The sequence below is a fragment of the Zalophus californianus genome, chromosome 3, assembly GCF_009762305.2.
Source record: "Zalophus californianus isolate mZalCal1 chromosome 3, mZalCal1.pri.v2, whole genome shotgun sequence".
NCBI classification, from domain to species: Eukaryota; Metazoa; Chordata; class Mammalia; order Carnivora; family Otariidae; genus Zalophus; species Zalophus californianus.
Window position 1 is genome coordinate 85,281,012 of NC_045597.1, and position 27,977 is coordinate 85,308,988.

The 27,977-nt window shown below is 38.5% G+C and overlaps 1 protein-coding gene across 2 annotated transcripts in view; it reads right to left on the reverse strand.

Annotated features, from left to right (window-relative positions):
* Positions 1 to 736: 736 nt before the first annotated feature.
* The window catches only part of UGGT1 (UDP-glucose glycoprotein glucosyltransferase 1), a 117,859-nt gene continuing 90,618 nt past the window's right edge, over positions 737 to 27,977 (reverse strand). For both annotated transcript variants that reach the window (XM_035726582.1, XM_035726581.1), the window contains 5 exons: positions 26,246 to 26,406; positions 25,090 to 25,204; positions 7,611 to 7,727; positions 6,954 to 7,122; positions 737 to 5,172 (listed from right to left, as the gene is read on the reverse strand). In XM_035726582.1, the coding sequence (XP_035582475.1) occupies positions 5,147 to 5,172; positions 6,954 to 7,122; positions 7,611 to 7,727; positions 25,090 to 25,204; positions 26,246 to 26,406 (588 nt within the window). In that variant the 3' untranslated portion in view covers positions 737 to 5,146. The remainder of the gene's footprint in view (positions 5,173 to 6,953; positions 7,123 to 7,610; positions 7,728 to 25,089; positions 25,205 to 26,245; positions 26,407 to 27,977) is intronic.

The following is a 27,977-nucleotide window of genomic DNA, read 5'->3' on the forward strand; positions in this document are numbered from 1 at the left end:
TGTATGTGCTATTTGCCAATAAAAAGTTCATTACAAGAAAAAGCAAATTTCATGTTGGTACCCAGTTAAAAACCACTCAGGCTTTCTCGTGGCCTTGGGATCAAACTCAGATCCCCGCCTTGCAGCTCCCTGAGATACAGTAGCTCCTGCTCCTCCCTCCATCCCTGCCTCCTGCATCCTACGTGGATAACTCCTACTTATTCCTCAGGCTTCAATTTAAGGGTCACTTGTAGCTTTTCCTGACCACCAAATAAATCCCTCCTCTCTTCCACCTTAGGCGCCCTCTGTTGCCTTGTCACAGCCACCAGGTCCCACTCCCTGACCTCCACCTCAGCAAGAGCACTCGTTACACTAGCTGGCAGTGTCCAGTGAGCACGTGAATGTCATGAACCATATCTTCAAGTCTAGCCCCCGAGTAGGAGCTCAGAGAATGGGCAAAATATTCAAATTCTATGCCATCCTCATTATGTTAGCCTTCCTAGGGCAGTTGCCTACAAGACCCCACCTGTGGCAGTTCCCCAAGGCTGGAGACCTTGAAGAGGCATGGGTGCTACTGTGAGAATCCCGAGAATTGGCAGCAACTGGACCCAGCTCCAACACAAGAGGAGACATTCAGGCAAAGCTCTCCCTCCTGTCTAGGCCTGCTTCTTCTGTCAGATGAAAGGGTGGAACTTTGAGCTCTAATGATTACATCCTTCCTAAACATAAAAGCTGAATGACTGACCAGATAGTTTTAAAGAAGACAAGAAAAGTTTATTGTTTTGAGCAGACCTTATTTTCATTACAGTACCGGGAAATTGATTCTCAGTTCACTTCAGGTGCAGAGGGCTCTGCAGACATTTAGAGCCCCGGTGCTTTGTTCCCAAGCAAGGGGCAGCACCTGGACCTATGTTGTATTTGACGGAACAGGATTACAGTAAAACAGAATAGTTATAAAGAAGGCTTTCTAATACATAGTTTTCTTTAAAAACTCTAACATTTTTCATTTTTCTATGTTTACCTTGTTATTACCAAGGATAACAGGTTGGAAAACATGGTACTCGGTAATCTTTTGCTCAAATTGTTGACCTTAGATTTTGCTACTTTTATTTCTGAAGAGGAACTATGCCCCTTCTCTGGAAATCTAAATGGTGACAAGTAAGGCAATGCATAAATTACAGGTGGGATGGTCTTAGCTAATACCCTAACTTGTTTCCTCTTAAATCTTCCATATTTGGCCTCTGTGTTGCTAGGCCATTTAAGACTCAGGAGATAGCCTCTTGCTTGCAAAATCATTATTAGGGAGTTTAAACTTAGTGCACTACTTTTGGGGAGCATGCAGCTTCTTGAAGCTGATTTTGTGGTTTCTTTTTATAAACTCTCAGCACTCAATGGCACCCTGAAGAGGAGAGATCCCCTACTCCATGCACTGACTCACCGCTACCCAGAAGTGTCATTCCTGTATTAGATCAAGAGATCAAAGGACAAATGAAAGAGAAATTGGTATCCTCCAGAGAGCTTGAAATATCAATTAGAACCTGAGTTAATGAAGTCTAATTAGCTTGAATTCAATCAGGTAATTACCAAAGTCATGACTGAGATCTTCCCCCATTACATCAAGGCAGGGAAAACATGAAGTAAAAAATATCATCCCACCAAACTAGACACGATAGCTATTTTTAACTCTTATCATCCCACAAAAATATCCCCATAAAATCAAATACTTAAAACATTATACACAACAATGGAATAGATATTTAAATAACTTTGCACACAATGCACCTTCCATTTGTTGTTACCAACAGCTTCCGTTAGGTGACTTTACCAAAATTATTTCCATTTCCATGAAATTTGATGCCATAGCACTAACACTGTATTTAAAAAAATGCACTAAAATTCCCTTGTAACTCTTGAGTTGAATTATTTCTTTTAATCACTCATGGCAATTTTAGAAAGGGACTGCTTTTAAGTACCCAAATTTACTCCTAGGGTAGATGTGGGTAAGGGGAATAATTTTACTCATTGCTAGGAGGGCCGTGTCTGACTTATTCCAAATTTTGGTGTCCTTCAAATATAACTCCCAGCTAAAGGAAACTGGGATTTCCTTCCTATTACCTGGGCCAGTCTCTTCTGAAAACTGTAATGCCACCCCAAGCTTTCAGCCCTTCATTCAGGGACTGAGTCACTGCAACCAGACAAAAGTTGTTCATTCAAGCAGAGCCTCAACACAGTTCATAATGTGAGGACTTGAAGACAGCAGAGTTCATTAAGCTCCGTTCCTGGAAATGATTTCTTAATCTCTGCTCTCCCACAAGCTGAGTTCACAAAACACACGGGCCTCCCATGAGGCATGTGCGTAGTACGTAAGCAAACATCTCTATGTTTCCATTTGAAATGCCACATTTTGAGATTCTACACTTTATAAACCTTATGGAAAACTAATGTGTCATCATTCTCAGTGTGGTAAGTATTGAGTACAATTTTAAAACAAACATAGCCATGTCCCCACAGCTCCGGCAGCAGGCTGTGTGCATGGGTTTTGATCTCAATCAAATACCACTGTTCATAGAACATAAAAACTCACACTGTTGCATGCCACTCTGACATGTCATATTATTTTACATCATTCTGGCACTGATTCAGAAAGAAAATTTTCCATTATGGCATGATGAGAGAAAAAAACTCCATTACATATATATAAATAAATGATGGTTAAAAACAATGCACTGTGAATAGTTTCCAGAAGCTTGAGCGTTTCAGTGCAATGAGCTCTTGCTTCTTGGGAAGAAAAAAAAAAAAATCTATCTCTTCGGTCACAATTTGCTTTCACGCAATAGAGACACAGACAAAGCTGACCACGACCAAATTTTAGTGGTATTATTATTTCCTAGGGCATTAGAGGTTCATCCTGAAAGATGCTGATGACACATGAACCAAGAGAAGGAAGGAAGGAAGGAAGGCCCTAGACTACTTCAGAAGCAAACTGGGTCTTACAAAGATTCAACTACTGGTAAGACTTATGTTTAGGGTGGTGATGGATAAGGGCAGTGAGGACACAAATACTACACAGAGAACAGATTTCACACTGCACCTTCCTCACATGGAATATGCCTAAGACATTTGGTGGAAAGACATGAAGAAAGGTGGCCTGTTCCATGTCCCAAGGGAACCAGCACCTAAAAAGCACACTCAATGACTTTAGTATTTCTAGCTCAATCTCCCAGAAAATAAACTCGAAAAATGCACAATTCTGTTTACGGTTGTAGACTGAAGCAGCAGCAGCAGCCTCTCTGAAGGTTTAATTAAATCTAAGATGAAGCTGAAAAAATGTTTTTTGCTCTCATTGATTCTATCCCTTCAGCTGCTCTGACCATGTGAGCAACAGGGCAGGGGGAACTCAAGCTACAGCCTTTGTCAAAAGCAATGATTCTGAGGGACCTTTCAGTCTTGAATCAATTTACCTAAAAATCTCTTGAATTCCCCTCTTCCCAATTTTTAATTTAATTATAAAAGCAAAATGAGAAGCTCCTTCAGACTGACTCTTATGCTAACTTTTGCTTATGTGAATATGGAAAAAATTAATTACTTAATATTTGTCATAAGACTTTGATTTTTAAAAAAGACTGCAAATCAGTGTTCCCTGGCATGGAAGAGTAAGGATTCGGCTATCCATCTGCAGCCCTTCCTCACATTTTTAAAAAGGAGGCGAAAATATTAGAGACAAAAACAGTTTGCACTGGAAGGAGGTGCAGTTCATGGGAGCGCTCTCGCTGCTGTACCCTGCAGCCTGGGCAGATGGAGGGAAGGACCGAGAGCCTCACGCTCATGCAAGCCAACAACACACCAGAAGACTCCCTTGCGGGTACCTCCCACATTGCCTACTCACCAGGAGAGGCTACTCCAGAAGGTCCGTTCTGTGCTGCTAAAGTAAAGACACTAAAAGCAGTGGCTAAAGGGCTAATGCTGCTTCAAGATGTGATTACGTGCAGTCAGAACAGGTGGTGCACCAGCAATTTTGGCAAACCAAAGGCAACCCACAGCGCTAAACTAAAAGGAATATAGAATAGTGTATAGAGAAACACGAATTACACAGTCAACAACTCTCCTGTTCTCAGCTCTGGGAGTCCTTCATGGAGAAAAGTCAAAGCCAACTTTTCCTGAGTCTGAGAGAGGAACCCCCCTCCTTCCCCAGGAGTACAGGGATGGATGATGCCATGACCTTCCTGAGGGAGCCCCGAGCCCTGCGAGATGGATCGCCAGAGGGGCTCACTATGGCTGTATCCAGTAAGGAAATCAATAACAGACATTTTTTTAGAAAGTGGGAAGAAAAAGCAAAGACTTTCACAAATACAAAAACTGTTTACAAAACAATTACCTAAAAAGTTTACTGGGGCTGGGTGGGGAATAAGAATCGTTTTCATTTCAAATTAGTCACATGGTACTAATGGTTTATAAAAGAGAATGGCCAATTTCTGTCTTCCTCACCTCCCCCGCAAACACCTCAGAGTCCTCCTACTTCTGATATTTTCCCTACCCTCACCCCAACCCACCCCATCCTGTCCCCAAATTAATTTGCCACAAGCCAACCCTGAAGACACATGATTGTTGGTTGGGTTTCAATTCGACAATGAACCTAATGCTGGGGAGGAGAACAAAAGGACACAGGAGCGCACTGGCATAAACCTCAAGGTGTGTGGACCTTGGACAAGGCTTCTGCCACACAGAAACTTCTGCCACCAAAGCGCAGGCTGCAGACTGAGCTCCGCTGCCAGTAAACTGAGGTAAGGAAGAACACGGTGGCTCTGGCTGGTTGGCTTCCTGTGGTGGTGCAGCATGTATGTGCTCTTGGGTGTGGGCACCACAGGACTCATTTTCTTCCAGTTGCCTTTGCCATTTTCCCTTCTGGTTAGAAGATTGCTCTTTACAGAGTCTCAAAAGATCAGCCACTTGTCTTCCTCTGAGGTACAAATCCAATAGAGCCTTAACTCCAAAGATCCAGAGCCCACCAGTGTGCAGAAGTCAAAATCAAATGCTCAGAATCAAAAGGTGTGGCACACCTGCCCAGCCAGTTTATCAGCAGTTGTAAAGACAGATCAGAAAAAACTAGCATTTAATATAAAAAGTGTTTTTCAAATGGTGTAATTTCCTATCCTCTTGTGAATGAAGATCATAACTCTTCTCGTTTCTGAGGTCCTATGGAAAAGGAGAACAATTGAAAATAAAATGGTTTACCTTCAAGTTGCAAAAATACAGCCTGGATTTTTTCCCCTGACATTTTAACTTATTAATTATGGTCCTACCTCCCTTTTATCTCTCTTTTTATAATCTTAGGAGCTTTGACTTGGTGTGCTTGTATTATATTTTGAAAACAAAAACAAAATTAAAAAGGCCTTTTTGTTTTTAAAAACATTGAAACTACCCGCATACTCTAGCAGAACTGTTTTCACAAATACAATATTTACTTCTGATAAAAACACATATATTTTTAGTCAGGATTCTTTTCTCGCTTAATAACATAGAAACATTTCCCTAAGTAAAAGTGCAGCTCATTTACCATTCTCTAGTCTTGGATATTTAAACTGTTTTTAATGCTTTTGGTTTATAAATAATAAATCTCTCCATGTATATGACTTTTTTCTTGTGTGGACTTATTTTTTAAGGTAAATTCTCAAGAAAGGAATTACTGAGGGAATAAACATGTTAATGGTTCCTGACAGCTGAATTATTGCCTTTTTTTTTTTTAAGAGAGAGAGCAAGAGAGAGTTGGGGGGGGCAGAGAGAGAGAGGGAGAGAATCTTAAGCAGGCTCCACACCCAGCACAGAGCCTGACTCGATCTCACAACCCTGGCATCATGATCTGAGCCAAAATCAATGTTAGACACTTAGCCAACTGAGCCACCCAGGCACCCCAATTTATTTATTGCTTTTTAACAAGGACTGTTCTAATGCAAGGTAGACCCAGAGCAGTTTCTTCACCGTCTCCCCAACAAATGGCATTATCAGTATCAATATGCGTATTTTCTCAATGGAGTATATATTAATGACAGATTCCTTTAATGTAATTATTGTTTCCTCAAGTCCACTTATTATTTGTGTTTTCCTCTTATTTGAACAGTGTGTCTACATTCTTTACCCATGTATCAACAGAAATCCTTCAGGTTTCACTACTGAATTTCAATTATTTTTACCCTGAATATTTAGCCTCTTGGCTGTGATACATCATGGTACAGTCTTCAGGATGGATAGGTGAATCACTCAAGATCCATGTTCTATAATTCCTTTTTTTAGAATTAGTTTTGAGCTGAATAAATGTTAAAAATCCAGATCTCAGTATTAATAGTTTTAAAAAGGTCACTTTTGTACTCTAATGATTTGTGTCAACTGCACACCATTTGAGATGTACACAGAGTAGGGAAAATTTTACAGGAAGATTTAGTCACTCCTATTCTTAGTCTAAATTAAATACAAACACTCCATTCTCCACCCCAATATGCTTTTTTGAAAGAACACTTTTTTCAAATCAGTATGTACTTTGTCTTGATCCTAAATGTGTTCATTTACTAGTACCTGGAGAGATTTAATAAAAAACCAGGGAATCTGACAAGAGATCCCCAAAATAACATCAGGCTTGTCAGATGGAGGTAAAAACCTAGAGCCTTATGCCCAAGCAGGCCACCAACACACCAGAAGACTCCCTGTTTGTCTTATATATACAAAACTCACAAGCCTAAATAACAGTAATCTCAATTAAAGCACCTTTAAGCAAAAAAAAGGGCAAAGAAAAGAAAAAAGGGCAGCAATTGTATTAATACATACCACTTAGAAGGCCAACTAAAAAAGAGAAAAATACACACTGGTTGATGTCAAGATAGAAGGGCTGAGATTCCTTTTATTCATTATTCTATTGTTTTTGCAATAAACACCAATCAGAAACTCTGAATAAGTACTTCCCTAAGGCCAAAGGTTAGACCTACCTTCCCAGCGTGACTCTTGTGTTGCCTTCTCCTTGTCCAGCATTCCCATCTCTTTCTCCCTCTGGAAGCGGGTCTGTAGCTGCTTGATCTCCTGGTCATAGTCCTGCCACTCTGGGACAATTCGAACAGCTGCTTCCAGCTTAGGCTCTTTGGTCATTGGATTATTACACTGTGAAAACCCAAATCGCATTATTTCAACCAAGCTGAAGACAGGGCACATTGTTCGGAATTCAAAGGTGTGTGTGTTCTTGGGTTATAAATCCCAACTAAACAAAAAGAACAACACTGAGGAACCAAATGACAGATTAGCAGAAGCAATGTGCTAGTGGGTCACACAAAGCTTCTACAAAGTTGTAGGGAGTGACAGGAAAACAGGAAAAGAAAGTTCCTGTGGTAAAATCACAAGGCACAGAGATAATCCCATAAGAGAAGTAGTAACTTCACTGATTTTAAGTAGTGAAAACAGCCCCATCAGACACTAGAGGACTTGGCTGCCTGCTGCAAGCAGCAGAGATCTATGGATGTTACCGTAAGACATGCTGCAATCCCCAACCCGCACAACCACAGAGAAGACTAAATAAGATTCTGTGTGTTAATAATGATCTAGTCGTAAACCACACTGGACTAAGAAGCAGAAAAGAACCACAGAGAGCTTACCAAATCTATTGTTTTTGCCCTTTTCTTAGAGGCATCATCACACCATGTTTCACACCAAAGCCACTCTTGAGGGAGTGATTTAATTGGCACCTGATGGATCATGTTATTGGGCAAATCCTGTTTGGTAAAAAGAAAACAAAACACAACAATCTAAAGTTCTCGGGGAAATTTAAATGCATGCATAGCAAATTAGTGAGGATAGCCACTCATTACATATCACATGCCAATCACAAATTTTTAGAACTGAAAAGGTCTACTAAAAACCTTAGAGAAGCTAAAATATTTGTGATGTTTTTTTAAAACCACAAAGTTTAGAAGACTCAAAACATCTACCCATGATAAGCACTTGAAAAACTTTAGCTTAAAACTCGCAAACTGCACCTAGACTTCCCTCCATGAGGGCAATTCTAAGAAAAAATACTGCTGCCTCTTGAAAGTTAACTAAGCATAGACGTGGCTTTTACACTTCACAGTTGTGCATAAGGAAGCTCTGAATCCACCTTGTCAAATGGGGCTTGACCCCAAGTGGATGAAGCTCATGTTTTTGAGCCAACTGTATGCTTTGAAGCTTTTTTTCTCAGCAACCCTTTTGAGTTTGACACAATAAAATGTACCATTGTCTTAAGACACAACCAATATGATCCAGAAATTCTACTTCTGGGTATATGCACAAAGGAATTGAAGCAGGGACTCAAACAGATACCTGTATATCAATGTTCAGAGGCATTATTCACAATAATCAAAAGCTGGAAATAAGCCAAATGTCCATCAACAGATGAATGGATACACAAAATATGGGGTGTGTGTGTGTGTGTGTGTGTGTGTGTGTGTGTACACACACACACACAATGGAATATTCTTCCATCTTAACAGGAAGGAAATTCTAATAGATGCTATGACATGGATGAAACTTGAAAACATTATACAAAGTGAAATAAACCAGGTACAAAAAGGAAAAATATTGTATGATTCCAGAAGTATCTAGAATAGGCAAATTCATACAGACAGAAAATAGAACACAGGTTGCCAGGGGCTGGAAAGAGGAAAGAAAAGAGAGTTATTGTTTAATGGGTACAGAGTTTCAGTTTGAGATAATGAAAAAGTTCTGGAGATGAACAGCTGCACAACACCGTGAATGTACTTAATGCCACTGAACTGTACACTTAAAAATGGTTAAAATGGTAAATTTTATGTTACATTAATTACTAATAATGCAGGTAAATAAAAACACTCACAGACAAGAAAAACTGAAAAAAAACTGTTACTAGTAAACTTACACTAAGGAAAATTAAATGATATTCTTTTTAGGCAGATAGAAAATGATCCTATATATGGAAGCCCAGAAATGCAGGGAAGAATGCAGGGTAACCATGTAAGCAAATCTAAATCTTACAGATAGATAATGATTGTATTGTAGGAGAATAACTTCTGGGATTTAAAATATAGAGAAATCTAAAATACAAATTAACAGCCATTCAGGCTGAGATGAGGATAAACGGAGTCAGCAAATTCTAAGGTCAGTACGACTCAAACTGTGGTATGCAGACTGCAGCAAGGAGCTTGCTAGGAATGCAGGTTCTTGGACCGGACCATATACCTACTGAATTGGGCGGTGGGGATGAGACCCAGGAATTAATGGTTCAACAAATTCTCCAGGTGAATCTTTTATATATGATAAAATTTGAGAAGCACTGTTTTTGCACTATCTGGTAGGTGGATAAAATATACTGATTAATATTAGCCTTTGCAATTCAGAAACACATATTATAATCTCTAGGATAATCACTTAAAAAAAACTGTAAAAAAGTATATAGTTTAAGGGGCACCTGGCTGGCTCAGTTGGTAGAGCATGCAACTCTTGATCCTGGGGTTGTGAGTCTGAGCCCTATGTTAGGTGTAGAGATTACTTAAAATTTAAAAAAATCTTAAAAAAAAGAAATGTGTGTATAGATAGATAGATAGCTAATAGAGGAAAAATGGAATTATAAAAAACCCTCAATCTGAAAGAAACTGACTAGGAGAAAAAAGAAACAGAACACATGGAATAAGCAGAAATACGAGAAAAGCCTATTTTACTGGTGAATACATAAACTATAAATGGACTAAATGTTCAAATTAATGACTGTTATACCAAACATAAAAACCAACAGACATAAGCTATTTATAAGAAATAGAACTAAAACATAAGGATAAAGAAAAACTGAAAATAGAAGGATAAAAACAATACATCATATAACAATAACCAAAGGAAAACTAGAATAGACACACTAATATTAGGTGAAGCACACTTTAAGAACCCACTTTAAGAAACCAGGGCCCCCCAAAATCATTAAAGTTTCATTTGTAGGAAATATATGACTTCTAAGTTTTTAGGCACCTAATAATATAGTCTAAAAATACATAAAGCAAAATCTGACAAAATCAGAAATGAAGATACCACAATATAGAAAAATATTTTAAACACAATTCCCTCTCAGTAACTAATAGAAAAACAAACAAAAACCACATAATTTGACCTAATGGCCTATATCTAATATCTACAGGATACAAAACCAAATGAAATGTTTACCAAAACTGATCACATTTGGGTCAACAAACTTCATACACCTGAAATCATACAGAAGAAATCCTCAAATCATAAAGGAACTGAGCTAGAAATTAGTAACAATATAACTAGAAAATTGGGGGGCGGAGCAAGATGGCGGAGGAGTAGGAGACCTAGATTTTGTCTGGTCTCAGGAATTCAACTGAATAGGGATCAAACCATTCTGAACACCTACGAACTCAACAGGAGATCGAACAGGAGAGTAGCAACAACTCTCTGAACAGAGAAGCGACCACTTACTGGAAGGTAGGACGTGCGGAGAAGTGAATCTGAGGCGATATTCGGGAGGATAGACGGCGGGGGAGGGGCCTCCGCCGGCCGCTTCTGGCAAGTGCTAGAGCCGCGGAGCACAAAATCGGACCTTTTAAAAGTTGGCTCGGCGGAGGGACGTCGCTGCAGTGGCTAAGCGGGGGGTGGAATCCTCCCGGGACAGTGTGGTCTCAGGACCCTTGGGGTCACAGAGAGACCAGGGGGGCCTGAGTGCGCCAGAGCTCCCAGGTGTCGGGGCGGGGAAGCCGGCTGCAGATACGGAGCAGAGTCGCGGGCTCTCAGCTCGGGGTTGCCATAAACTGTGATCTGCGGCCCAGTCGGGGCACGGCTCCCCCAGCAAGGACCCAAGAAGCAGCAGATCCGGGGAGACTCCCCTTCCTTCCCGGGGAGGAGCGGTGCGGGAACGCACTGCAGGGATCTGCTGGGTTTGGAGACTCCGAGCGGGGTCGGGTGCCAGAGATAGCAACGCTCGATCACAGGCCGGGTGAGCACGGAGTGCGGCCAGAGACCGGGGACACGGGAGTGACTGCTTTTCTCTGGGGGCGCACTGAGGAGTGGGGCCCCGAGTTCTCGGCTCCTCCGGGCGGAGACTGGGAGGCCGCCATTTTCGCCCTGCTCCTCCAAAGCTGTACCGAGAGCTTGCAGGGAACAAAAGCTCCTGAGAGCAAACTGGAGCAGCTTCCTTAGCCCGGACCGACAAGGGCGGGGCAATTCTGCCTCCGGCAAAGACATTTGGAAACCACAGCAACAGGCCCCTCCCCCAGAAGATCAACACAAACAGCCAGCAAGCCAAGACCAAGTTGATCGATCAAGGAGAATAGGAGAACTCCAGCGCTAGGGGAATACTGCACATAGATTCATGGCTTCTTTTTTTTTTTTTTTTTTTACCATGATTCATTATTTCATCAAAGTTAATTTTTGTTGACTTTTTTTATTTTTCTTTTTCCCTTTTTCAACCAACATCTTATAAATCCCTTTTTTAAAAAAAAAAAACATTTTTTATTTTTTTTTTTTCATTTTTAGAGTCATATTTTATCCCTTCATAGTAGTTATCCTTGTTTTTGGCATATATATATAAGTTGTTCTCTCTTTAAAATTTTGAGGTACAGTTTCTTCTAACAGATCAAAATATACCCTAAACCACTAGTGTATGGCTTTGTTCTAGTCTCCTGCCTGATCACATTCTCTCCCTTTTTCCTTTTTTTTTTTTTTCCTTAAATCTCCTTTCTTTTTTCAAACAACTTATCTTACCAAGTCCTTTTATAAAATCTTTTATAATTTTCATCTTTACAGTCATCTTCCATCCCTTCATTGTATCAACCCTTATTTTGTACATATATGTCTTTCTTCCTTTAAAATTTTAGGAGGCACTTTTTTCTAACAGACCAAAATACGCCCAAAATCTAGTGTGTGGCACTGATCTATGCACTAGCCTGATCATATTTGATCATATTCTGCCTTTTTTGAATTGTTTTGTTTTTGTTTTTATCTTTTTTTCTTTTTTTTTTTTCTTTTTCTCTTTCTTTTTTCTTTCTTTCCCTTTCTTTTCCCCTGGTTTCAGGTCTTTTCTGATTTGTATACAGTATATTTGCTGGGGACGTTGTAAACCTGTTAGCCTTTTGTTCTCTCATTCATCTATTCTCCTCTGGACAAAATGACAAGACGAAAGAAATCACCTCAGCAAAAAGAACAAGAGGTAGTACCGTCAGCCAGGGACCTACTCAATACGGACATTAGTACGATGTCGGACCTAGAGTTCAGAATCATGACTTTAAAGATACTAGCTGGGCTTGAAAAAAGCGTGGAAGTTATTAGAGAAACCCTTTCTGGAGAAATAAAAGAACTAAAATCTAACCAAGTCGAAATCAAAAAGGCTATTGATGAGGTGCAATCAAAAATGGGGGCACTAAATGCTAGGATAAATGAGGCAGAAGAGAGAATCAGCAATATAGAAGACCAAATGATAGAAAATAAAGAGGCTGAGAAAAAGAGAGAGAAACAACTACAGGATCACGAGGGCAGAATTCGAGAGATAAGTGATACGATAAGACGAAACAACATTAGAATAATTGGGATCCCAGAAGAAGAAGAGAGAGAGAGAGGGGCAGAAGGTATATTGGAGCAAATTATAGCAGAGAACTTCCCTAATGTGAGGAAGGAAACAGGCATTAAAATCCAGGAGGCACAGAGAACCCCTCTGAAAATCAATAAAAATAGGTCAACACCCCGACATCTAATAGTAAAACTTACGAGTCTCAGAGACAAAGAGAAAATCCCGAAAGCAGCTCGGGAGAAGAGTTATGTAACCTACAATGGTAGAAACATTAGATTGGCAACAGACCTATCCACAGAGACCTGGCAGGCCAGAAAGGACTGGCAAGATATCTTCAGAGCACTAAACGAGAAAAATATGCAGCCAAGAATACTATATCCAGCTAGGCTATCATTGAAAATAGAAGGAGAGATCAAAAGCTTCCAGAACAAACAAAAACTAAAGGAATTTGCAAACACGAAACCAGCCCTCCAAGAAATATTGAGAGGGGTCCTCTAAGCAAAGAGAGAACCTAAAAGCAGCAAAGAGCAGAAACGAACACAGACAACAGACAGTTAACAGTCACCTTACAGGTAATACAATGGCACTAAATTCATACCTTTCAATAGTTACCCTGAATGTAAATGGGCTAAATGCCCCAATCAAAAGACACAGGCTATCAGATTGGATTAAAAAACAAGACCCATCAATATGCTGTCTGCAAGAGACTCATTTTACACCCAAAGACACCCCCAGATTGAAAGTGAGGGGGTGGAAAACCATTTACCATGCTAATGGACACCAAAAGAAAGCTGGGGTGGCAATCCTTATATCAGACAAACTAGATTTTAAAACAAAGACTGTAATAAGAGATGAGGAAGGACACTATATCCTACTTAAAGGGTCTATCCAACAAGAAGATCTAACAATTGTAAATATCTATGCCCCGAACATGGGAGCAGCCAATTATATAAGGCAATTAATAACAAAAGCAAAGAAACACATTGACAACAATACAATAATAGTGGGGGACTTTAACACCCCCCTGACTGAAATGGACAGATCATCTAAGCAAAAGATCAACAAGGAAATAAAGACTTTAAATGACACACTGGACCAAATGGACTTCACAGACATATTCAGAACATTCCATCCCAAAGCAAAGGAATACACATTCTTCTCTAGTGCCCATGGAACATTCTCCAGAATTGATCACATCCTAGGTCACAAATCAGGTCTCAATCGGTACCAAAAGATTGGGATCATTCCCTGCATATTTTCAGACCACAATGCTTTGAAACTAGAACTCAACCACAAGAGGAAAGTCGGAAAGAACTCAAATACATGGAGGCTAAAGAGCATCCTACTAAAGAATGAATGGGTCAACCAAGAAATTAAAGAAGAATTAAAAAAATTCATGGAAACCAATGAAAATGAAAACACAACTGTTCAAAATCTTTGGGATACAGCAAAGGCAGTCCTGAGAGGAAAGTATATAGCAATACAAGCCTTTCTCAAGAAACAAGAAAGGTCTCAAATACACAACCTAACCCTACACCTAAAGGAGCTGGAGAAAGAACAGCAAAGAAAGCCTAAACCCAGCAGGAGAAGAGAAATCATAAAGATCAGAGCAGAAATCAATGAACTAGAAACCAAAAGAACAGTAGAACAGATCAATGAAACTAGGAGCTGGTTCTTTGAAAGAATTAACAAGATTGATAAACCCCTGGCCAGACTGATCAAAAAGAAAAGAGAAATGACCCAAATCAACAAAATCATGAATGAAAGAGGAGAGATCACAACCAACACCAAAGAAATACAAACAATTATAAGAACATATTATGAGCAACTCTATGCCAGCAAATTAGATAACCTGGAAGAAATGGGTGCATTCCTAGAGATGTATCAACTACCAAAATTGAACCAGGAAGAAATAGAAAACCTGAACAGACCTATAACCACTAAGGAAATTGAAACAGTCATCAAAAATCTCCCAAGAAACAAAAGCCCAGGGCCAGATGGCTTCCCAGGGGAATTCTATCAGACATTTCAAGAAGAATTAATACCTATTCTCCTGAAACTGTTCCAAAAAATAGAAATGGAAGGGAAACTTCCAAACTCATTTTATGAGGCCAGCATTACCTTGATCCCAAAACCAGACAAAGACCCCATCAAAAAAGAGAATTACAGACCAATATCCTTGATGAACATGGATGCAAAAATTCTCACCAAAATACTAGCCAATAGGATCCAACAGTACATTAAAAGGATTATTCACCACGACCAAGTGGGATTTATCCCTGGGCTGCAAGGCTGGTTCAACATCCGCAAATCAATCAACGTGATACAATACATTAACAAAAGAAAGAACAAGAATCATATGATCCTCTCAATAGATGCAGAAAAAGCATTTGACAAAGTACAACATCCTTTCTTGATCAAAACTCTTCAGAGTATAGGGATAGAGGGTACATACCTCAATATCATAAAAGCCATCTACGAAAAACCTACAGCGAATATCATTCTCAATGGGGAAAGGCTGAGAGCTTTTCCCCTAAGGTCAGGAACGCGGCAGGGATGTCCACTCTCACCACTGCTATTCAACATAGTATTAGAAGTCCTAGCCACAGCAATCAGACAACAAAAAGAAATCAAAGGCATCCAAATCGGCAAAGAGGAAGTCAAACTCTCACTCTTTGCAGATGATATGATACTGTATGTGGAAAACCCAAAAGACTCCACCCCAAAACTGCTAGAACTCATACAGGAATTCAGTAAAGTAGCAGGATATAAAATCAATGCACAGAAATCAGTGGCATTCCTATACACCAACAACAAGACAGAAGAGAGACAAATCAAGGAGTCTATCCCATTTACAATTGCACCCAAAACCATTAGATACCTAGGAATAAATCTAACCAAAGAGGCAAAGGATCTGTACTCAGAAAACTATAAAATACTCAGGAAAGAAATTGAAGAAGACACAAAGAAATGGAAAAACGTTCCATGCTCATGGATTGGGAGAATCAACATTGTGAAGATGTCAATGCTACCTAGAGCAATCTACACATTCAATGCAATCCCCATCAAAATACCATCCACTTTTTTCAAAGAAATGGAACAAATAATCCTAAAATTTGTATGGAACCAGAAGAGACCCAGAATAGCCAGAGGAACACTGAAAAAGAAAAGCAAAGCTGGCGGCATCACAATTCCGGACTTCCAGCTCTATTACAAAGCTGTCATCATGAAGACAGTATGGTACTGGCACAAAAACAGACACATAGATCAATGGAACAGAATTGGGAGCCCAGAAATGGACCCTCAACTCTATGGTCAACTTATTTTTGACAAAGCAGGAAAGAATGTCCAATGGAAAAAAGACAGTCTCTTCAACAAATGGTGTTGGGAAAATTGGACAGCCACATGCAGAAGAATGAAACTGGACCATTTCCTTACACCACACACAAAAATAGACTCCAAATGGTTGAAAGACCTAAACGTGAGACAGGAGTCCATCCAAATCCTAAAGGAGAACACAGGTAGCAACCTTTTCGACCTTAGCCGCAGCAATTTCTTCCTAGAAACATCGCCAAAGGCACGGGAAGCCAGGGCAAAAATGAACTATTGGGATTTCATCAAGATAAAAAGCTTCTGCACAGCAAAAGAAACAGTCCACAAAACCAAAAGACAACCGACAGAATGGGAGAAAATATTTGCAAATGACATATCAGATAAAGGGCTAGTATCCAAAATCTATAAAGAACTTACCAAACTCAACACCCAAAGAACAAATAATCCAATCAAGAAATGGGCAGAAGACATGAACAGACATTTCTCCAAAGAAGACATCCAAATGGCCAACAGGCACATGAAAAAGTGCTCAACATCGCTTGGCATCAGGGAAATCCAAATCAAAACCTCAATGAGATACCACCTCACACCCGTCAGAATGGCTAAAATTAACAAGTCAGGGAACGACAGATGTTGGCGGGGATGTGGAGAAAGGGGAACCCTCCTACACTGTTGGTGGGAATGCAAGCTGGTGCAACCCCTCTGGAAAACAGTATGGAGGTTCCTCAAACAGTTGAAATTAGAGCTACCGTTCGATCCAGCAATTGCACTACTGGGTATTTACCACAAAGATACAAATGTAGGGACCCGAAGGGGTACGTGTACCCCAATGTTTATAGCAGCAATGTCCACCATAGCCAAACTGTGGAAAGAGCCAAGATGCCCATCGACAGACGAATGGATAAAGAGGATGTGGTATATATACACAAAGGAATATTATGCAGCCATCAAAAGGAATGAGATCTTGCCATTTGCAACGACGTGGATGGAACTGGAGGGTGTTATGCTGAGTGAAATAAGTCAATCAGAGAAAGACATGTATCACATGACCTCACTGATATGAGGAATTCTTAATCTCAGGAAAGAAACTGAGGGTTGCTGGAGTGGTGGGGGGTGGGAGGGATGGGGTGGCTGGGTGATAGATATTGGGGAGGGTATGTGCTACGGTGAGCGCTGTGAATTGTGCAAGACTGTTGAATCACAGATCTGTACTTCTGAAACAAATAATGCAACATATTTTGAGAAAAAAGAAAAAGAAGAAGATAACAGGAGAGGAAGAAAAGGGGAGTATGTCAGAGGGGGAGACGAACCATGAGAGATGATGGACTCTGAAAAACAAACTGAGGGTTCTAGAGGGGAGGGGCGTAGGGGGATGGGTTAGCCTGGTGATGGGCATTGAGGAGGGCACGTTCTGCATGGAGCACTGGGTGTTATGAACAAACAATGAATCATGGAACACTGCACCAAGAACTAATGATGTAATATATGGTGATTAACATAACAATAAAAAAATTTAAAAAAAAAAAAATATAACTAGAAAATTCCCATGTATTTGGATAAAACTTCTATATAACTCATGAGTCAAAGAAGAAATCATTGGAAACGAGAAATACATTGTACCAAATGACAAGGAAAATGCTACATATAAAATGTGTGGAACGCAGCCAAAGTTCTGCTGAGATAGAATCTGATCATTTCAAATGCATATATTAGAAAAGACTAAGAATCATGAACTAAACACCCATCTCAAGAAATTAGAACAAAAATCAACAAATTAAAGAGGTAAGAAAAATAAAGAATAAATTAAACAGAAAAGAAACATACAGACAGGATGAAAAACATTAAAAGATGCTTCTTTAATTCTTAGTGAGGTGATAAAGGAAAAAAAGCACAATAAACAATGTCAGGAATTTTTCTTTTTTTAAATCATCATATTTATTTATTTTTTATCAAGTACAGTGTTTCTGATAGGAATGCCCTTGGAAAAAGAAGAATTGATTTTTTTATAGATTTTTTTATTATGTTAATCACCATACATTACATCATTAGTTTTTGATGTAGTGTTCCATGATTCATTGTTTGCATATAACACCCAGTGCTCCATTCAGTACGTGCCCTCCTTAATACCCATCACCAGGCTAACCCATCCCCCCACTCCCCTCCCCTCTAGAACCCTCAGTTTGTTTTTCAGAGTCCATAGTCTCTCATGGGTCATCTCCCCCTCTGATGTCCTGCCCTTCATTTTTCCCTTCCTGCTATCTTCTTCTTCTTCCTTTTTTTTAAACATATAATGTCAGGAATTTTTAAGAGAGAAGACACCAGTATAGATGCTATGGGACTTTAAAAAGATAACTGGAGTGATGAAAGCATTCTGGCTCTTGATACACATTTTCTTTTTTGATACACATTTTCTAAAACAGATTATACAGTGTACTTACAATCTGAGCACGTCACTATATATAAATTATATTCAGTTTTTAAAAAATGAGAGGATAGTACAAGCAACTTCATGATTCTATGTTAGGAAATTTAGAGACAACAAAAAACACTGACAAAAGAAGTAAAAGAAAATGCCAACAGTCTCATAACTATTAAAGAAACTGAAATCATAATTTAAGCACAAAGCAATTAGAGGCTTCACTAGTGAATTCCACCAAACATTTAAGAAAGAAATAAAGCCAATTTTATAAAAACCAATTACAGGTAAATTAAAAAAAAAAAAAAACGCAACCCAACTCATTTTATTAAATCTCAATACCAAAATCTTTTTTTTTAATATTTTACTTCTTTATTTGAGAGAGAGAATGAGATAGAGAGAGCATGAGAGGGGGGAGGGTCAGAGGGAGAAGCAGACTCCCTGTTCAGCAGGGAGCCCGATGCGTGACTCGATCCTGGGACTCCAGGATCATGACCTGAGCTGAAGGCAGTCACTTAACCAACTGAGCCACCCAGGCACCCTCAATACCAAAATCTGACAGAAATGTTACTACAAGCCAATGTCACACAAAAACATAAGTGCAAAATTCTTAAACAAATACTCGCCCCCAAAATCCAGGACTATCTAAAAAAAATAATAAATCATAATCAAGTTGGATTATATAATTCAGGAATTATATTTAGGTATAAAATTAACTATATTTACAGAATAAAAGAAAATCGTATTATTTCAGCAGATGTCAAAAATTTACAGAATTTAACACAAGAGATCTTTTTTTTTAAGTATCAAAAAAGAACTAGAAGGAACTTCCTTAATGTGAATAAGAGGTATCTACAGAACATCTATAACAAACATACTTAGTGGTGAAATGCTGAATACTTTTATCATTTTGAGTCAAGAATGTCCACTATCAACATTTCTATTCAACATTATGGAAGTCCAGTAAATAGTGGAAGAAAAAAAATTTTTTTAATGTAAGATTGGAAAAGAAAAAGTAAAACTGCCATTATCTGTAGATATATGATGCTTACATATATACAAAAGATAAAAGTATATATACATATATATATATATATATATATATATATATTAGCAGGGTAGCTGAATACAACAAAGAACAAAAATCAATCACAATTCTAGATACCAGCAACAAACAGAAACAAAAGCTTTTAAAAATAACTCTAACAAAGATGTACAAGATCTCTATGAGGAAAACAATCTACATTATTGAGAGAAATTAAAACACAACCCAAATATAAAATCCTAGCAAGTGTTTTTTTCCTTCTGAACTTGACAAGTTCGTCTGAAATGTATATGAGAAAATAAAAGACAAAGAATACTCTAAGACATTCTTCAAGAATGAGGTCGGAGGATTTGATTTACTGGGTATCATGACTTATTACAGAACTATAGTAATCGAGCGATTTGTAGTATGGACGTGAAGATAGACAAATAGACCAATCAAAAATTAGAAGACCCAGAAATGGATCCATACATACATGGGTACTTCATAACTGACAAAGATGGTATTATAGAGCAGTGCACTTCATTAAAGAAAAAAACTGATATAACTGTATATGTACATAAAAAGTGGAAGTTGAACTCTATCTCAAAAACAAATTCCTACTGGAATAATGATTTGAATGTGAAAGAAAAAAACAATAAAGCTCATATAAAAAAAAGTATCTTTGTAACTTTAATAGGGGTCAAAAAGCATTAACCATAACAGAAAATAATGACCAGTCTGACTACAAAAGATACCATTAAGAGAGTTAAAGTGGGAAATTTTGCAACATATATAACAAAGGATACACTATCAGTATATATAAAAGAATGCCCATAAATCAAGAAGAAAAATTTCAAACAACCCAAATACTTAAATAAGCATATCACAAAAGAGAATACCTAAATGGCCATAAACACACAAAATGGTACTCAACTTCATTATATTAATAATGGAAATGCAAAATAAAACCACAATGAGGAGCAACATCAGCAAAAAATGGTAGAGTAAGGAGATCTGAAAGTTCACCTCTCCATAAAAGCAGCCAAAAACATGATAAAAATAGAACCAACTTTTTTCAGAATTCTGGAAATTAACCAAAGGTTTGCAGCAACCTAAGGAGTAACTAAAAGTCAACAAAAAATGGTTGAATGTTGATAAGAACAGTGAATTTTGAGGCATCTGAACTACCCTATTCCTATTCTCCTGCTCCCCATCAGCCTCAAAAAATAACAGCCTGAACTCCCATACTGGAGGAAGGAGAACAAGGCTGGAGGTCTTTCAAGCTTCATTCCCAAAGCACAACCATTATTTAAAGATTGTACTATATAGGCCCGTTTATTCAATCTCAGTTGAACTTAACCCAATGATAGAAAGCTTCTCCTCAGCAGCACTTGAGGATTGTACTAAGCTTTCCAAGGCTGTCTAAAATGGAGCAAAGAATATACTAAGCAAAATTCTTAACAGGAGAAACCAAAGAATTAGATATCCATAGAAGGCTTTGAAAAGAAAAGATATATTCCTGGGAAAACAGAAAGCCATGCACATGTATAAGGCTCTGAGCATGCTCAGTGGTGTGTGCATAAGCAAGAAAGACCTAATAAAGCCATAAGCTCTCATCTCTGGTTGATCCTGAGGCTCTATGCAACAAAGAATGTAGAGTTGTAAAATGCCTGGCTAACTGTTGAGGATGTGTCCCAACATGCACCCAGAGGCCGCTGGCAAAGAATGGAAGTCTTAGGGGTTCTGAACACTTAAGGAAATCACTGTCCAATTTTAGCTGACCACTAAGCTAATCAGGCAGACCAAAAATGCAGACTTTACAGAACTGGTTTAGAAGTCCAAAAACAAACAATTACTACCGCAATAGGCAGCAACAATAAAGCTTGGGGACGGGAGAAAGTCTGATTTCCAGAGTTGCCACACTATATTACCTGAAATTTTCAGTATTCAACAAAAATGGAGAGACATGCAAAATACCAAATATACAAAACCCATATACAGGGGTAAAAAGTAATCAATAGAAACTATACTTCTGGAGGCCTAGACATTGAATTTACAACACAAGGACTTTATATCAGGTACCTTAAATATGTTCAAATAGGAACAAAGGAAACCAAGTCTAACAGAACTAAAGGAAAGTATATTAATTAGTAATTAATATTATTAGTAGTAACTGGTATTATTAATTAGTATAAATAGTAAATGAGAGAATAAAGAGGTACAAATTATACAAAAGAAGCAAACAAAGTCTACTGTTGAAAAACACAATAATTTAAATGAAAATTCACTAGATGGGTTCAGCCACAGATTTGAGTAGCAGAAAAAATAATCAGGTCAACTGTAGATAAATCAATTGAGATTATCCAGTCTTAAGATTTTCCAGGAGCAGAAAGAAGAATGAAAAAAAATAAACAGAGTTCAGAGAACTGTGGGAAACCGTCAAATATATGAACACATTCAATGGGAGCCCCAAGAGGAGAGAAAAAGAGGCAGAAATAATAAAGAAATAAAACCTCCCAAACTTGATGAAAAACATTAACCTACACATTCAAGGAGTTCAATGAACTCCAAGTAGGATTAACTCAAAAGAGACCCAACCTAGCTACATCATAGTCAAAACTATCAAAAAAAAGACTGGAGATAGTGACTTGTCAGGTAAGGGATTCTCAAGATTAACAGCTAACTTCTCATCACAAAACATGGAGGCTAACAGTGTGTGGGACAATATATTCAAAGAAAAATATGAGAAAAAGAAAAAAATGATAAGAATTTTATATCCAGCAAAACTATCCATCAAAAACAATGAAGGAGAAAATTACCCCCAAGAGTTTGTAGCTCCAGAGCCATCCTATCAGAAATACTAAAGGGAGACCTCTGGGTGAAATGAAAGGACACTAACCAGTAACTCAAATCTACATGAAGAAATAAAAAGCACCAGTAAAGGTATGTAGGTAAATAAAAAAGATAATTATCAATGTATTTCTTATTTAGAGCTCCTTTTTCCTCCCTGGTTTAAAAACAGTTACAAACAGTAGTAATTATAAATCTGTGTTGATGGGCATATAATGTATCATACAATATATATACAATGTATCATACAAACTGTATGATAATAAAAGTATGGGAAGGAGGGGAACAAAGCTATATAGGAACAAAGTTTTTGTATACTACTGAAATTAAGTTGTTAGTAACCCAAACTAAATTGTCATAAGTTAAAGTGTTAATGATAATCAGCAGGACAACCACTGAGAAAATAACTCAAAAATATACAGTACAGGAAACAATGGAATTAAAATGACAGATGTAAATCCTACTTGATTAATAATTATAGAAAATGTAAGTGTAATAAACTCTCTAAATGAAAGCCACATAGGATGGTAGTTCACATATACCAAATTAACAGACTGACAGTGAGTACTGGTCAAAACACAGAGCAACAGGAATTCTTACATGGCTGGTGGGAGTATAAATTAGAACTTTGGAAAACTGTTTAGGATCATCTAATAAAGATAAACATACAAATCTGATGACTTGGTAATTCCACGTGTAGTTGTACACACAACTGAAATATGTGCACATGTGCATCAAGACAGTTGCATGAATGATCACAGCAGCATTATCCATGGAAGACAAAAATGGAAAACAACCCAAATGTAGTATAAACAAAACACAGTACCACTACACACAACAAAATGGATGGATTGCACAAACGTAATGTTGAGCAAAAGAAATTAGATTCAGAAGAGTACAGCTTTTAAGATACAACTGAGGTAGTGAGAAAAAAAACAGGCAAAACTAAACTACAGTATTTAAGGATACACGTTCAAGTAGTAATTCTATAAAGAAAAGAATTGAGGTAATTACCACCAAAGTCAGGATGCTAGATACTTGTGTTAGAGAAGAAAGATGGCTGCTGGGATGCTAGTAATGTTCTATTTCTTGAACTGGATAGTGGTATATGGGCATTTACTTTGTGGTAATTCATTGATGCATATGAATATGTATATATCGGTATAATTTTGTTTTGTATGCTTTCCTTTATGGGTGCTATATATCACAATAAGTTTTAAAATGTTTAAGGCAGACTTAAGCAAAACAAAATATGTAAAACTAGGTATCTAAAACAAACTATTATCTCACTTCCAAAAATATTTAGCATTAATAAATTATTTGGTTAAACTTCTTTAAAAAAAAAAACACCATGGAGAATGCAAGCTGGTGCAACCACTCCGGAAAACAGTATGGAGGTTCCTCAAAAAGTTGAAAATAGAGCTACCATACAATCCAGCAATTGCACTACTGGGTATTTACCCCAAAGATACAAATGTAGGGATCCTAAGGGGTACGTGCACCCCAATGTTTATAGCAGCCATGTCCACAATAGCCAAACTGTGGAAAAAGCCAAGATGTCCATCAACAGATGAATGGATAAAGAAGATGTGGTGTGTGTGTGTGTGTGTGTATATATATATATATATATATATATATATATACACACACACAATGGAATATTATGCAGCCATCAAAAGGAATGAGATCTTCCCATTTGTAACGACATGGATGGAACTGGAGGGTGTTATGCTGAGTGAAATAAGTCAATCAGAGAAAGACATGTATCATATGACCTCACTGATATGAGGAATTCTTAATCTCAGGAAACAAACTGAGGGTTGCTGGAGTGTGTGGGGGGTGGGAAGGAGGGGGTGGCTGGGTGACAGACCCTGGGGAGGGTATGTGCTATGGTGAGCGCTGTGAATTGTGCAAGACTGTTGAATCACCGATCTGTACCTCTGAAACAAATAATGCAATATATGTTAAGAAAAAAAAAAAAGAAGAAGAAGATAGCAGGAGGGGAAGAATGAAGGGGGGGAAATCGGAGGGGGAGACGAACCATGAGATACGATGGACTCTGAAAAACAAACTGAGGGTTCTAGAGGGGAGGGGGGTGGGGGGATGGGTTAGCCTGGTGATGGGTATTAAAGAGGGCACGTTCTGCGTGGAGCACTGGGTGTTATGCACAAACAATGAATCATGGAACACTACATCAAAAATTAATGATGTAATGTATGGTGATTAACATAACAATAAAAAATTTAAAGAAAAAAAAACCACCAGGTTAGAAAAAAAAACAAAACACAAAAAACACCATAGTTTCTGACATAGGAAAAAAAGGAGGGATGCCTGGGTGGCTCAATTGGTTAAGCGTGGGCCTTCAGTTCAAGTCATGATCCCAAGGTCCTGGGATTGAGTCCCACATCAGGCTCCTTCCTCGGCGAGGAGCCTGCTTCTCCCTCTGCCTGCTGCTCCCCCTGCTTGTGATCTTTCTCTCTCTCTGACACATAAATAAAATCTTTAAAAAAAGAAAAGAAAAAGAAAAAAAGGGAAATTGTGAGACTATCTACTGTGAATCTTTGCTAATTAGTTCCTAAAAAGAAACAAATTGCTCCTAGCAGGCAGAGAAACAAATTTATCAAACAAGATAACTTGGGTGCAAAATTAAAAGATACGGTAATGGTTTGAAGAGGCAGCATCCTCCTTCCATCTCCCTTCCAAACTCACATCAGGCCTACGACATTTTTCACTAGTATGTCTTCTCTTGAGGATAAAAATGTCACACACACACACACACACACACACACCACAATTCCTTTCCATGAAGAAACAAAACATTGTCCCAACGGAGGAGAGAATTGAGAGGAAAATAAAAATTTAATTCCTGACACAATATTGCATACCCATCACTGAAAGTGTTAACCAAAAAAAATAGCCACTTACTTGATCAAGATTTGAAAGGCTGTTAGGATCCTGACTCAGACCTTGGTACTGTCCCCTGAGTCTGTCACCAGCAGCTATTTTCCTAAACTTCTTCAGATCCACGACATATAGTGCACTGGATAGAGAAGAACTACTTGTTATAACCATGGATTGTGGCAGAAAAAGTAACCTCGCTGAATAATGTTCACCAGGTAAACATCCTGGCCTCTCTTTGAGAAAGTAAACTGTGGCCTCAGTGTGGAGCTCAGGGTCAGTATGTGCTCCTTCAAAGATGGCTCAGGAAATTATTGCAAAACCCATATTCTGCCACCACAAGCTCACTTTGTCACTTTCCCTTATTAAATTGCCTTCCTTATTTAGCTACCTTAAATCTCTGACAAACGAAAACTTCTACCAAATGTCAGCAGATTAGGTAATAAAAGCTAACCATCAGTCAAAGATATCCTGATGATGTCTTAAATGCTGCAGGGAAAAAAACCCCCAAGGTTACAGATCTTCTGGACCAAGAGCATTAACTGATGACAAAGAACTCACCAAACCCCAACATTTATCTCTGTAAATAAATGCTGCTACCTACACGTCCCCAGACCTTCCAGATCTTCCAAACCACACTCGGCCCAGAGCAGATAATGTAATGTTACACAGTTCATCCTAGGAGTTCTACTTCTAGGAATTTGTCCTACAGATATATTTGAAACATACTAAATGATGTATTTAATTACTCACAGCAACACTGTATGACACAGCAAAATGCCATAAATAACATATATACTGGAATAATACGTAGACGTAAAAAGGAAGGTCTCTCTCTCAGTACACTGATGTAAGATCTACTAGAGATATTAAATAAAGCAAGGCACAAAACGTAAGTATGATGGTATATTTTGTGTAAAAAAAGAAGTTCAGTTGTTAATGTAAGAATCAAGAAACTCTGGAAGGACATATAGTAAATTAATAAAGTAGGTTATCTGTTGTACAAATGGGAACTGCGTAGAAGACAGAAAGGACTTGGGAAGATTATTTTTCACAGCAAATTTTCATAATTTTTATTTTTGAACCATGTTAGTTTATTACCTGTTCACAAATTCAAATATGTAAAATAAATTCTTTAAGAAAAGAAAATCAAACAACACTGAGAGTACTCCTTTTTCAATACCTGATATGATACTTTCGCCCAGCCAAATGACTGGCCCAGTACCCTGATTTCCAGAACCGGTAGCCATCCATTTCTTTTCGGCTGTCACAGAAAGGAGTATAGCCATAAGGAGCACCATCCAAATTGAAATCTCTTAACTCTTTCAGATCTGTTCGTACAATCTGGAAAAAAGATCACAAGTCATTTGTTTTGTTTTGTTTGTTTTAGAGGGAGGGAGGCGCAGAGGGAGAGGAAGAGAGAGAATCTTAAATAGGCTTCATGCCCAATGCAGAGCCTGACACGGGGCTCCATCTCACAATGCTGAGATCATGACCTGAGCCAAAATCAAGAGTCAGACACTTAACCAACTAAGCCACCTAGTCACCCCACAAGTCATTTGTTAAAAAGCCATGCAGATAGCAGTTTTCTTAAAATACAGACTGCCTCACTGAAACATTACAGAGGGCAGCTCTGAGGTTAATGGCACAGGCTCCAGTGGTAGACCCAGTCTGAGCCTGGATTCTTACACTGATTAGCTGACTGCCTTCACTAAAAGGTAAGACACTTGGCCTAGTGCTTGGCACACAGTATTCTAAGTATTCAAAAAGGTAGAAATAAAACAGATTGACACTACTTAGCCTCTCTGTGACTGAGTTTCCTCATGTGTAAAACGGAGACTTCACAGGATTACATGAATCAGTATGTGGACAGCTGTGTAAAGATGCCTGACACACAGCAAGTACTCAACAAGGAGTAAGTGTGCTTATATTAGAATCCAGAAAGCATGCTTTAGGTCAAGCCAGCTGTGATACAGTGAGTCTGATGAGGCAGGTAATTCCAAAGAGGTGGATGAAGCCTCTGGCCACATGACTTTTGCACATATTATATATCACTTCCATTCAGATGATTACCTCAGGTTTCAGCCAGGTCAGGGGAAGGTTGTAAAGGACAACTATATTCACACTTTTTGAGTTTGTATGGTCTGAAACCACAGTGTGTTCCTTTTAGGTCAAATCTTGACAGGAGGAAGAATATCTGAAGAGTTCCAAATTATCAAGGCAGGCATCTATCTACTAAAGTTTCCCCTCTCTTAACCATGTCAATAACTCCTAGCTTTTGGGCAAATAATTGGAGATAATGGCAAGCATTATTAAACCTCAATCTTCCAGTTTCTAGTTTGTATGTTAAATGAATTAAGAAACAAAACTGCATACATGATATAATCACAACTGTGTAAAAGAGGCATAGAAAAAAAGATGAAAAGGAAATACTTCAAATGCAAATTTTAAAAGTGATCACATCTGAGTGTAACTTTCCATATATTCTAAATAATGTAAGCATGTATTTTTCTTTAACTAGAAAAATAAAATCATTTAAAAAGGAGAAGGAGGGGCGCCTGGGTGGCTCAGTCATTAAGCATCTGCCTTCGGCTCAGGTCATGATCCCAGGGTCCTGGGATTGAGCCCCACATTGGGCTCCCTGCTCAGCGGGAAGCCTGCTTCTCCCTCTCCCACTCCCCCTGCTTGTGTTCCCTCTCTCACTGTCTCTCTGTCAGATAAATAAATAAAATCTTTAAAAATAAAATAAAAAGGAGAAGGAAGTCTAATGCCTTTAATACGAACTGTTTTTGTTTTGTTTTAAGATTTTATTTATTTATCTGATAGAGAGAAAGACAGAAGGAGAGGGAACACAAGCAGGTCTCCCACTGAGCAGGGAGCATGATGCGGGGCTTGAAGCCAGGACCCCAGGATCA